The sequence below is a fragment of the Somniosus microcephalus genome, chromosome 22 (assembly GCF_052327205.1).
Source record: "Somniosus microcephalus isolate GS21.2 chromosome 22, FLI_Smic_1.0, whole genome shotgun sequence".
Classification (NCBI taxonomy): Eukaryota; Metazoa; Chordata; class Chondrichthyes; order Squaliformes; family Somniosidae; genus Somniosus; species Somniosus microcephalus.
The window spans coordinates 56,448,210-56,461,864 of record NC_141008.1 but is presented as its reverse complement, the minus strand read 5'-3'; the positions used below and the strand labels follow the sequence as shown (position 1 = coordinate 56,461,864).

The 13,655-nt window shown below is 42.3% G+C and overlaps 1 protein-coding gene across 8 annotated transcripts in view; it reads left to right on the top strand.

The window, feature by feature from the left end:
• The window catches only part of nf1a (neurofibromin 1a), a 301,749-nt gene that overhangs the window by 76,298 nt on the left and 211,796 nt on the right, over nucleotides 1-13,655 (top strand). For 4 of the 8 annotated variants that reach the window (XM_085964798.1, XM_085964803.1, XM_085964801.1 and 1 more), the window contains exons 11-14: nucleotides 3,513-3,587; nucleotides 10,201-10,332; nucleotides 12,408-12,452; nucleotides 12,888-13,022. In XM_085964798.1, the coding sequence (XP_085820924.1) occupies nucleotides 3,513-3,587; nucleotides 10,201-10,332; nucleotides 12,408-12,452; nucleotides 12,888-13,022 (387 nt within the window). The remainder of the gene's footprint in view (nucleotides 1-3,512; nucleotides 3,588-10,200; nucleotides 10,333-12,407; nucleotides 12,453-12,887; nucleotides 13,023-13,655) is intronic. The other 4 variants (XM_085964799.1, XM_085964806.1, XM_085964804.1 and 1 more) reach the window with 1 other exon arrangement.

Here is a 13,655-nt window from a genome sequence, read left to right as displayed (position 1 = left end):
ACCCCAGTATCACTGGCCTCCACCGGAGTGAGTGGGTGTAAAGAGGAAGCTCTCCTTTGGCCACTCTTGTTACTGCTGGTTATTTATTATTCACTGGCTGCAGCTCCTTACCGAATGAATTGAGGAAATCCGCTATGTTTTTGATGCTGGTGATAACCTCAGTGTACTCCGTGTTGGCCGTGTCATGGTCTACAGAGCAGCAGTGATACCCGCCCTGCTGTACGCCTCAGAGACATGGACCATGTACAGCAGGTACCACCAACGCTGCCTCCGCAAGATCCTGCAAATCCGTTGGCAGGATAGGCGCACCGACATCGGTGTTCTCGCTCAGGCCAACATCCCCAGCATCGAAGCTTTGACCACGCTCGATCAGCTCCGATGGACGGGTTACATCGTCTGCATGCCAGATACGAGACTCCCAAAACAAGCGCTCTACTCGGAGCTCCGGCACGGCAAGAGAGCCCCAGGTGGGCAGAGGAAACACTTCAAGGACACCCTCAAAGCCTCCTTGAAAAAGTGTAACATCCCCACCGACACCTGGGAATCCCTGGCCCAAGACCGCACAAAGTGGAGGAGAAGCATCCGGGAAGGCGCCGAACACCTCGAGACTCTTCACCGGGAGCAAGCGGAAGCCAAGCGCAAACAGCAGAAGGAGTGCATGTCAACCCAAGCACCCCACCCACCCGCCCCTTCAACCACCGTCTGCCCCACCTGTGACAGAGACTGTAGGTCCCACATTGGACTCATCAGTCACCTGAGAACTCATTTTTGATGTGGAAGCAAGTCATCCTCGGTTCCAAGGGACTGCCTAAGAAGAAGGGGTCATGGTGTAGCTCTCTGCATTGGTTCGCCCCGCCCTGCCATGTCTGAGCACAAGGACATCCCCCGACCTGGCCCCACCTGTAATCGCTGCGCTGATTAGCTTCGCATCGCCCGTTCAAAGCGCCGAATAAACCGAACAACCAGATTGGCCACATCTAACCCAGAAGTGCAAGTTCGGCAAAGATTATTGGTCAGGAGGGCGGCAGATTGAAACGAGAGTTTCTATTGGTTAAACATGAAGGAGGGCTCAGACTTTGGCGCAAAAGAATAATCTGATTGGTTAATTAGAATCATATAGCACAGAAGGAGGCCATTTGGCCCATCGTGCCTTTGCTGGCTCTTTGAAAGAGCTATCCAATTAGTCCCGCTCCCCTGCTCTTTCCCCATAGCCCTGCAATTTTTTTCCCCCTTCAAGTATTTAAAGCACATATAAAAAGGAGAATATGATAAAGGCATAAAAAATACAGCATTTATAAACGCCTTCCACTCCATCTTGTGTTTCCTTTGCCAAGCTATCATTTTCAGAAATTTCCAACCAACATGACCCTAAAATAAATACATTCAGGGTGTCGCCCAGCTCATGTTAGCTAAAATGTACTGTTCCATACAAAGAAAGAAAGAGAGTGGAGATAAAATTCACTAACAACAGAAAATGCTGGAAAAACTCAGCAGGCCAGGCAACATCCGTGGAGAGAAAATAGAGTCAACCTTTCGAGTCAAACCCTTTGTCAAAATTTGCTTTAGTCGATTGACCAAGCAGTTACATCTGGATTTCGATTGATTTCATTGAAGAAGCAACGAGAAACATGATTGGTTTAGTGCTATTTTGGCAGGCCCCTTGAAACTTTCTGGGCCAAGGGCCCCCAGTTGAGAACCCCTGCAATAACAGACACACCGTATCCTTGCAAATATTTTTAACTTCAATCTTCAACTCTGTAGAGGAGCTTTGTAATTGCAAAGGAACAAAATGAGCCTATTGGCATAAATAAGTTAGTCAATGGAACCGGGTAGGAGCTACACTGGGCCACAAGGGATGGTACCACACGACAAAAGCAATGGATGCAAAGTTTTTCTGGCCCAGGAATGAAGTCATGTTGTATTTAAGTACTGTAGTGGAGTCCTGCTGTGCTAATGCAATTATGTAGCACCTTGGAAGACCGCAGGAAGTCTGTGTTGCACAGTCCATTAAGTACTTTGAAGTGTGGTCACTGTTGTAATGTAGGGAAATGTGGCAGTCAATTTACACACAAGGTCCCAACAACAACAACTTGTATTTATATAGCACCTTTTAATGTAGTAAAACCTCCCAAGGCGGTTCATAGGAGTGTTACGGAACAAAATTTGACACCGAGCCACATATGGAGAAATTAGGGCAGATGACCAAAAGCTTGGTCAAAGAGTTAGGCAGATTTTAAAGAGTGTCTTAAAGGAAGAAAGAGAGGTAGAGGGGTTTAGGGAGGGAATTCCCGCGCTTGGGGCCTTGGCAACTGAAGGCACGGCCACCAATAGTTGAGCGATTAAAATCAGGGATGCTCGAGGCTAGAATTGGAGGAGCGCAGAGATCTCGGAGGGTTGTAGGGCTGGTGATTACAGAGATGGGGAGGGGCGAGGCCATGGAGGGATTTGAAAACAAGGATGAGAATTTTAAAATCGAGGTGTTGCTTAACTGGGAGCCAATATAGATCAGCGAGCACAGGGGTGATGGATGAACAGGACTTGGTGCGAGTTAGAACACGGACAGCTGAGTTTTGGATGACCAAGTTTAGAGAGGGTAAAACTTGGGAGGCTGGCCAGGAGTGCAGCAAACAGCGATGAGATAAGTGACCAGAAAATCTGTTTTGATGATGTAGGTTGAGGGATAAATATTGGCCAAAGCACCGGGAGAACTCCCCTATTCTTTGAAAAGTGCTATTGGATCTTTTGTGCACACCTGATTGGGTAGAAAGGTCTCGGTTTAACATCTCGTCTGAAAGATGGCACCTCTGACAGTGCAGCACTCCCTCAGTACTGCCCTGACGTGTCAGCCGAGATTATGTGCTCAAGTCTCTGGCGAGGGACTTGAACCCACAACCTTCTGACTCGGGCAGGAGTGCTAACCACTGAACCAAGGCTGACGTAGCCATGAGAAGTGGAGTCCTAATTGCCCCCCACTTTTATCTTTTTTTTAAAAAAAAGCAAGGGGTGAACAGTGATGATTCAGTCATGATGCATTCTGTTTGTACAGTGGATTGCAGGGTTATGCCATTGCATGTTCTTAGTTAGTGCTGCATGTGTAAAGGATAATGCCCAATTTTATACTGGAGAAGGCATCCCAGCTATCCATAAGCAGAGGTAAGATCTCACTGACGTGGACACAGACAGAATATGAAAACAACCCTGTTATATTTAAATGTGTGATTTTAAAGTTTTTTTTTTAAAGAGTTCTTGGGATGTGGGTGACATGAGCAAGGCTACATTTTTATTATGGACCCCTGTTACAAGAAGGTGGTGGTGGGCCTTGGCAGTGAATTTTTTTAACTAGTGACACTTCAGATAACAAGAGTCAGCCAACATGTAGGCCAGACTAGCTAGGGTGGTGGTCAGATTAGGTTGTGAACCACTTGGGTCTTTACAACAATCTAGCAGATGCACTGTGTAGATTAGATTTCACCTTCCTGCTGACGTCAAGTTCTTTATTTCTCTTGTTGCAGGTCTGTTTGGCATCATCCTCCCCTCCAACCTTTCATTATGTTTTGGTTAATTCACTGCACAGAATTATTACAAATGTAAGTATTTCTTGATGCAGCAAACTGTTATCCTGTGTAATTAGATGTGACTGGTTCCTGTTAATGTAATTCACAAACTTCTGAACACTATCTCAGTACTTTGTGTTAAAGACATAATGTGAAGTTTTACATGAATTGTGCTGTTTATTAAAGCATCTTAGTTTGGTTTAAATTTATTTTATTTTAATGAAGATTTCTAGTGTTCTACCTTCTGAGGCAGATTTGTTTTTGAATTGGAAGGTTGGGGTGCCGCACACTGTCCTTTCACCTGGGTTTGAATGTGGCACAGACTGGCCTTGAAATGTGAAATGTATTGAGATCAGCCTCAAAGCAGGCCCTGAGCAATCTGTCTGTTCTTGGGCTGAGCCTGTCAATTTAGTGCCTGGGACCAATTTTGTTACGAAGAAACTGGGTGCCGCAATATCTGAAATGAAAATAGAAATGATTTAATACACAGCAAGCGAGCAACTGTAAAGAGAAAAGGAAGATTCATGTTTTCAGTAGAGACACTTCGTCAGAATTTATCTTTCTCGCATCCAGCGGGTGTACGGCCAACATTGCCCCAAATGTTGCCTTGACAGTGGTTAGTTAACCCTGCACAGAACCTGTGTCCACGTTCTACATTCAGCCTGGGGTGGTTGGGGGGGGGGGGGAGCTGTTCCTGTTTCGAGTTTCTTGAATAGTCCTTGAGTAGTCCAAAGGTTAGCGACTATCACTGGTTCAAATGGAGTAGAAATGAGATTCAGATGTTGCCAAGGAAATATTCACTGACCTTTAATTTAAAAAAAAAAAAAAAAAATTAAACAAACTACTTGATGAGCAGTTTGGAAGGATTCATTCACCGTTTTTCTGAGCATGATTGCAAATTGAATAATTTCACAGATCTTTGCAAGATTGTTTCCGTGACCTAGGCTGGAAAAAAAGGGGAAAATTTTATTTAAAAAAAAAAAATTAGTACGTAAAAATGTGAGTGAGTCTCACTAGCTGTGCTATTTTTGAAAAGAATTGGTCAGAGAGCAATGTTTGAACTGGTATATTTTCCCCTGATTTTGAGAGTACAGAGGAACCTTAATTAAAAGTTGTTTAGTTTAAATTATTTGATTTACATTTTTAGCACTAAATTCCCACTTTGCTATTACTTAATTCAAATTAGATTAAAACTTCAAATGATCAGGAATAGGCTGTGGCCTCGAAGTTTGTCTCGGGCGGTGGCGTAGAACGGGCTGTGTCGGATTGGCCGCCTGTTGTACGTAGCGCCTGACATTCACTTCCATTGACTGCTTATTTAAAGTGAAAGTGCAGTTGTTATTATTGGAGGCAAACTGTTTTGGAGAACATTTAAGATGCTCTACCATTGCAGAGCCGGCTTTGAGAGCGCCACGCTTCACCTGCTGCTATTCTCTGAACAGGCGCTGGGGTACAAGCAACGGCAGCTTGCAAGGCCTGCAGAACAGTGAGCCTCTGCTGCCACTGGAGCAAGGAAAGCCCAAGGGGGTTTATCATTTCAATTCGCAGTGGATGGCAAGAGAAATGCATGTTGTCCATCTGCTGCAGCTTTTAAACCTAAAAATGCCAGCCCTGTACCCATGACAGTATGAGGGAGCTCATTGGATACTGCCATTAACCCTGCGTGCTTTAGTGAGTTTGTCACTTTAGCTATGTGTTTGTGAATTCAGTTTCCTTGCATACTCGGACTTTTATTGCATTCAGCAAGTTCCCTCTAATTTTTATTTTGTGCGCGGTCCCTTAACTGGCTGTGTGGCCCATTCAAATTTTTGCTCATGCGCGGTTTCTTCTATGTAAAAGCCAGTGAGCGGCCTGCATGGGACCTCTAGCCCGCTGCGTGGCCGCGCATCTTAGCAGGAACCTTGATTGAGAGGTGTTAAAATTGCTTGAATTCTTGAAACCGAGTACTTTGTAGCCAGTTTTAAAGCCCTTTCGCATTACAGCTTGGTGCAGTCTGGCTCCTGGCAGAGCGATATTCCCTTCCTGGGATACAGTTCCACAGGTGCTGGGAGCCCTCCAGCAATTTGCCCAGGCAGCTGCTCCTCACGTGTGACTCAAGATAGTGTGTTGGGAAGCTATTTGAGCATGGAGTGCCTGTCTGCCTCGCTTGGTCTTGTACGTAACTTGACATTTTTGTCTCATTAAGCCACCTATCTCTCTTAAAACCAGTCAGTGCACTCTTTGCAATTGTGTGACATTGGGCTGCAAGGTTAATTTGGGCTGCAAGGTTAATTTGGGACCTAACCCATAGTTTGCTACCAGGAAATAAAACAGTCCACGTGTAATAAATATATATTTTAAATCTCTCAAATGCTTCATGCTGAAAAATAAGTTTTATATGTTTGATAAATATTTTTGAAAGACCTCCTTTTAAATGCAAATTCTACTCAAACTTGCACATCCCCACTCCATGGGATGGCAACAGCAGCAATTATAGTGGTATATAATGTAGTTATGCTAGTCTTGCCTGTTGCCAAACCTTAAATGCATCCGTGCAACCCAAAGTCGGAGGTTTTTTTTAAAACTTGTTTAGTTGCTAGAAGAGTCTGTTGCTGCTCTTTCTTGAACTTGAAGACCATTCCAAATACAATACTGTTTCCACACAGATCCTGAAATGACCAGGCAAAGGTACTGTTGTGTAACGATTAACTACAGTTTAGCCTGAGCCTACACCGAATAAATGAACGTTTCATGTAGCTGTGTGGTGGCTTTCTTGTGTTGTAGATATAAAATTACAACTTGGAAGGTTTTAGTAATGCTCTTTGTGGCATTTCTGGGAATGTAGATAGTTTTTAAAAACTGTAATCTGCCTTCTAATGTCACAATAGGGCTGGATGTGCAGTGAGTTGAGTTTGTAATACACAGAATGCTTCACATTATTTTGGCCATCTACAAGATGACCTCTTTAACAATCATGGCTTTTCAAACATTATGTACTTGTAGCGGCAGTTTGAGATATTTGTGATGACTGTGAAGACTGGTGAAGTTAGTATCTTAAATTGACAAAATGCAAATGAAGATGCTGTACAATGCTATGTGTGTCTCATAATTATGGAAGGGTTGGGGGGGGTGGGTGGTGTTGGAAATGGGAAGCATTTTTTGTTCCATATAGCACTTAACCTAACCATAAGGTACCAGGGTGGACAGTGGGTAGGATCTGTACTGGATCTAATGTCCTTAGATGAAATCACAGTACCTATTGTCAAAGAGCTATCTTAAAGAACTTGGGTCTAGCTTTATGACCAGTCGCTGGGCAATACAAAATTTAACTGCCTGCTCCATTCATGTAGTGGCTCCACAACTAGCGCTTCTGGTTCGACCGACTCCTGCTTCATAAACTCCATAATCTACCACTTCCACACATGTGCACATCCAAACTTTATGGAGTGGGAATCGGGTGAGTCAGCAATGCTAGTTGAGCCAGTATTGAGCAGATGGTTGGCAACTGTGAGTGTGTTTAGCCAATTCTTGTGTGTTGGATTGGGGGGGAAATAGTGGAAGCCCCTTAATGATGAAATTGCTCTTAATGTGCAAATCATTCTCTTCCTCGAGTCAATTTCAATAAGAAGTCTGTAGAATGCTTGTGCAGTTAATTGTTGCCTGAGGACAGGTTCCTTTTCAATGGAAGTTCCTAGTTTTGGGAAGCGCAGTGTTGTATTTCAGTGCGCTGTGGCAGGACATGGATTTATGCCCACGCTTTCTCACTCGGTGACTTCTTGGCTTCAAATGCACTGCCGTTGAAAGAAAATGACTTGCATTTCTATCGCGCCTTTCATGACCACCTGACATGCCAAAGCGTTTTACAGCCGGTGAAGTACTTTTTTGAGGTGTAGTCACTGTTGTAATGTAGGAAATTAGATGATGAACTTGCTCTTAATGTAAAGGAGATGACTCGTGGTCAGTTCTTCATGGGGAAAAAGTAGGGAAATTGAAGTGCTAGACAATTCAAACCCTCCACAGAGTGGCATTGATGGCCATGTAGCAGTTCTCCTCTCTGTTCTTGGCTAGAGAAGGTGTATGAAAGAGTAAAACTACAAGAATGTAAAAGAATGGTGGGAAGCTTCTTGTGTTCTAATTCTGTGTTAGATTTCGGGAGATGGTTTTATTCACAGGGATTAGTGGCGACCTCGGGAACAGGCTGCCAGCTAGGAGTCCTTCAAGAGTAAATTGGGCCTGTTCCTGGTTGGGGTGGTGATCACCTCTTACAGACGGTAAGTACTGCAGGAAATACAGGGACAGAGTGATGCCCTGGACGAGTTTCGATCGCCTAGATGGGTCGGAGAGGAATTTCCCAGATTTTTTATCCCAAATTGGCCATTGGGTTTTTTATCTGGTTTTTCGCCTCTCCCGGGAGATCACATGGGTTCGGGTGGGATGGAGAGTGAAAGTAGATTTGAGGTTAGGCTCAGATCAGCCATGATCTTAATGAATGGCGGAGCAGGCTCGAGGGGCCGATTGGCCTACTCCTGCTCCTATTTCTTATGTTCTTATGTAAGCGGTGGGTGGTCTGGTTGCATTAATTAATTAACAGCAGTAGAAATTGGTCAGATGCGGGTTTGCCCAGGATGGCTATTCACTCCCCGGGGGTGGGGGGGGCGAAAGGAGAGAGAGGAATGAATTCCAGGTTTGTAATTGGACTGTGCGGAGAGTATCAACTGGGGATGCAAGACATCCCTGAAGAAAGCTAATCTGAGGGAAAGTTGACCTGTGACATTCTTGCACCTCCTAGTGGTTGGCTCAAGAGTGGCATTGACGGTGGCCCAGGACTTGAGTGGAGAGGGAAAAACCTAAAATAAGTTACAAAAAGAGAGGTGGGGGGGGTGGGGGAAGAGTGAAACCTTGTTTTTATTAACAAAGTTGTAATGTACTAGAGATTACATTTGTAAAACTGCGCTTCAAATTATATAATGCTCTCTCGCGGGCCTGCTCGGGAACAGATTTTAATTATCAGTTTAACGGTTATTGCATTAACCTAGACCTGAAAAAGGGTTTTGACCCAAAGCATTCACCTGTTTTTTTTTCTCTTCAGATGCTGATGGTCCTGCTGTGTATTTTCAACCATTTGTTCTTTTTTTGGTTTTCAGTCTTTACAGTTTTTTTTCCAGTTTTAATTCAATTTACTTGACTGATGCAGCAGTGAAAATAGTCTCAATGTATTCATGAATAATCATTTTTTTTTAAACTCAAACTCCAATTTTTGGAGGTTGGGGGGGAGGGAAACGGAGACACAAATACTTGCAGTATCAAACTTGGATGCTGTAAGTGATTGTGGAAATCATTTTGTGCAAAACTGAACCCATTTATTTTGCTTTAACGGCGGGATCCAGTGAGAGTCTGTAGTGCAGATGGTGGCAGCAACGTTTTTGACTCCAGGCGGTCGGACTGCGCTCCTGCCTGAAACCTAACTTAATAGCTAAATATGCAGAAGCCGAGATTGTCGCACGCTATGATTTTTAAAAATAACAAACTGCTATTTCCTTTTCATTGGTGCCTCCAAGCTTCAACATCTTTTACAAAAGGCTGCAGGACATGTTCAAATCATGGCAATGTTTCCAGTGGTTTATTTTATTCACTCTGCTCCTTTACTGGTTCTCCTGTGGTTTCTGAATTAGGATGGTTTTAAGACTGGGAACGCTTTTCATCTGTCATCACTGCTTGAATGCAGCTTGATTACTTCCTGATGCTGAATAAACAAACAGTCAAACTGCATTTCCTCCACTGATTTTCCACCCCCCCACCCCCCCCTTCTTTTGCTCATTGACCTTGCATCCTGTAAAGAGATGCATTAATTTGTACAATGTATGGTCTACCCTTGACTTCTGTATAGCTTTGAAAACTCTTGTCACATGATGGGGATAGTCAAAATCTAAACAAAATAATGATTGCACCATCTTGGGCAATTGGAAACTCAAGAGGAAATGATTGGCGCACATCAGTGGAGTTCAATTATGTAACTGATTGGGAAAAATGATTTCAATTTGTAATTTCTTTACAAAGAAGCTGCATTCACACTCAATTTCTGGAGCAGACTGGGACTAAATTTGGTAAATGACTTCCTTTCAGTTCTGAGGATCTATTGAAAAAGCAAAGGCCTGGAGCTAATGCTCTTTGGACATTAATTAGTTATTTACAGCGTTGCTAGGTGCCGGGTGGTACACAGTTAGTTAGAACACTGGTCTTTTACTCTGGGATCTGAGTTTGAATCTGGCCTGAACTAATACTGACCACTAGTTTTCTGTGTAATAATATTCTGATCCCAGTTCCCAATGGGAGCAAGTTGACAGCACAAGATTGCAAGTAATTTGGCACTAATGGTTCCCTAAAGGCCCTGAAGATGGGAGGATAAAATGACGCGTGTGTGTATATATAACAGAGATCTGCAGGGAAACAATGGCTTTGGAGGTTGCACATGTGTAAAAACACGATCTGGATAGTAAAGGAATGGTGTATTAACACTCATTTAATTGTAAAGATCTCTGTAGGAATAGATGCGATTTCATCATTCAGTTGAACTGTTAAAATAAATGTCTGTTTCTTCTCTTGTTTCCTCGGTTTCTCCTCCCTCCCTCCCCCCCCCCCCCCCCCCAAACCCCCTTCACATTTTCAGTCTGCAGTGGATTGGTGGCCTAAGATCGATGCCGTGTACGGTTACTCAGGAGAACTCCGAGGCATGTTAGCGGAAACTCTGAATCGGGTGATGCAGAGTTGCAGCACGCATGCTCCCTTGCGTATGACATCGGTATGCCTGTTTAAGGGTTTCTTGTTGCATTATTTGAATGTTTTCATCATGCCATTCCTGCAGTTTTTCCATAACTGTTTGTCTGGGGGATATAGTTTCTAGCACAATATTTTTTTGAACCATGCATCCTCAAATACAAATATGCTTATTAATTTGCAACAGTTAGAATATATTAGTCCAAATAATTAACAGATTCAGTGGACATAAGTTGTCTGAAAAGCAATTTTTAGAGCATTAACATTTTAGTTACTGGTTTGGTAAAGAATGAAATTTGAGGTGCGATGGAATGTAGAAATTTGTGGATATTTTCCATGCACTTAGGTTTGTAAAGGAGAAATACTACTTTGAGAGAACAGGAAGGAAAATTCTTAGTTTAGGCTCTGCAGGGTACTTTTCAATAGGGATAGACAAATACAAATACCTGCCCTGTACTGGCACAGATGTTAATTATTCTGTTGTTGGAGAGTTTGCTCTTTTTAGTATGGAAGTTTGTAAGGAAAAGAAAATAACCTTGAAACCAACTTATAAAAAATCTCCAACTTTCTTTTTAACAGACAAGTGAACAAACTTTTTTGTCGAAGTGTAACACGAGTTCTATTTTCTATGAACTATACCCTCTTTGGTATTAGGAGTCAAGAATTATGCATTTTGCCACAAAGTGTGCACTGTAGTGAATGTTCAATAACATAGCCTATAACAACATAATAAGTTGGAAGCTGATGTGTTTTAACACAAACTGGATGAGGTCTGGGTTTTGTTATGTAGTGTAGGTACAATAGTTCCAGTAGCCTGCCTTAGTGAAAAAAGTGTATAACAATATTTCTGTGTTAAATGCCATCACTAAAACAGTATTATTTAGTTTTGAACACAAGATAATTCCTCTCCCTCTGCTGTACATCATTCCCATCTGAGAAGGCAGGTGCCCTAATCCCAGGCGTGCGTCCACGGCAGCTCCAAAAGCAGCTGCTGTGCAAGCGAAAAGCAGCAAGTCGTGATATTTCCCTGCGCTCTGCTGTACAGTCCATGGATAGAATCCTGTTGCTTCTCATGGCTGATGACCGTAGCCAGATGGGAAAAGTGACTGCTGAAGCTGCAAGTGCATTATTTCCTGTTGGCCTCGCAAGCTGAGAAACACAATATTCCCACCTGACTGGCGGCTTCTTTCTGAACCAATATTGGGCACCAACAATAGTGCATCCGTAGTTTTTTCTTGCCATCATTTAGTTTTTTCTTGTTTTCAGTTTAGCTATTTTATTTATCTTTTTTCTCCCTATCCATTGCTCTCCCTGACAACCGGCATGATTCCTTAGCTGGAAGAATAAGACAAGTACTGGCCAAAAAGCAACATTTGGACAACCAGCTTTTAGCCTTCTCTTGTAGCAGCTGTAGCACAGATGTTTGATGGTTACTATTTTTCACATTGGGCACTTGCTGTGTGTGTGTTTGTTTTACACTGTAGTCTATTTTGCACATTGGTGTTGACTTGGCACTACACAACCGGACGGACCAGGTAAATTTTTGTACTTGTCTATCACTGGTATTTTAGATTTCTAATGGGCCAAGTGCCAAATTCAGCTTCAGGAGATGATGCTTTGTAGATTATATAGAGCAAAGGTGATTTATTTTCATAAGAAGTAGATGTAAAGGACAATCGCGGGTTGGGAACCCATAGCTAAATTTATGTAGCCTTGCTTTTTGTTTGCTGTTTTATTGAAAGTTATTAACTTAGGTTCTAATATTGCTTCATTTCTGTAGTACACATTGGATGTAGTATTATAGTTGCAAAATTTTTTCCAAAAAAGTTAAAAAGTGCAGTATATTGAATATTGGCGAATTGAAGTATGTTGTCCAAGTGCTGACAGTTTATTGGGAAGCGGGGCGGGGGAAAAAGTATCACAGTTGTAAAACATGTTGCAAAACCTTTCATTTCATAACCCATTTGTTAATGTATAGTTAGTATCACCTGTTCGGATAGGTAGCAGCTGTTTAACATGGCTACTCTGACATTGATTGGTGGTGCTTTGTCTTCTGCTTTATTTTCTGTGCTTATTGGCTGCTGTCGCTCACATGATCAGACGCCAACCAGTCACTGTTTTGCATGGCAGTGGGCTTCTGTTGCTGTAAGTATGATACATAGTAACTACCACAGAAAAGCAATTAGACCACTGCCTTTTCTGTGCTCAGTTACATTAGTAAACACAACGTAATCCATCTAGGTCTGAATACGTAGCATGCATCCACCTTCTCAAATAAAATCTTAACTGTTGAAAAAGATCTGATTAAATTTAAACAGCTCCTTTTCTGCCATGCATTTACTAATGTTTCACTTTGTTCCATTGTTTTATAATTGTTTTTGAATGTACGTAGTGGTTTTAATAAGCTATATTATATATATATGTATGTATGTAGAGGTTAGTGTTGCGTTAACATATGAATCAGACATTCAGTACATTCAAAGCCGGAGCAAAATTATAATTCGTGTAATCAGGTGAATGGCAAGAAATAGGCCGTCGTGCTTATCTACATGATTCCTCTCTTTTTAAAATTTATTCCAGAGTCTTACCTTCAAGGAAAAAATGACAAGCCTTAAATTTAAAGAAAAGCCGACAGACTCAGAAACCCGAAGTTATAAATTTTTATTGTTGGCCATTGTGAAATTAATTCATGGAGACCCAAAGCTTATGTTACACGTAAGTATTGGTGTGGGATGTAAGGCTCTAAACTTGGGAAGGAACATTTGCGTGGCAAGCCAGTGCAGTTTATTGCGATTAACCGATTGGAAATCTAAGAGGCTTTAAGGTGAATGATTTGTGCAACAGTAATACTATTTTTATTCCTAGAAGCAAGAATGATGGTTTGTAGCTTTATTTCTGTCTGCTCATGGATGTTAACATATCACTTCAATTACTTCCAACGCTTAAGTCCAACTTTGAATCTGTGATATAATGGTACCATCCAGGTGGCCAATGGAGCACTGGTGAAACTTTGAATTGCCAGTTTCCCAACCGTGGATTACGGTGTGATGAGTAGAATTCTGTATAACAGGTGAAATCAGTGTGGATGCTATAAAACGTGCTTGAGCTGTTGGCAAAACATCAGATGAGGTTTGGTGCATGTTGTATTGCTACTATTTGCCAAGTGAAGATGTTTGAGAATTTTACGGAAAAAGCCGATGGGCTGAAATGTGACTCTTAGCATTTCAGGAGCATAAAGACTTGCTTAGAAGGTAGACTTTGATCCATTCTGGAACTGAGGATGACCGGGATTCAAAAGCACTAGGCCAAGAGCGCTCAAATTGAGGCGTTTGTCATGCTTTCTCTGTA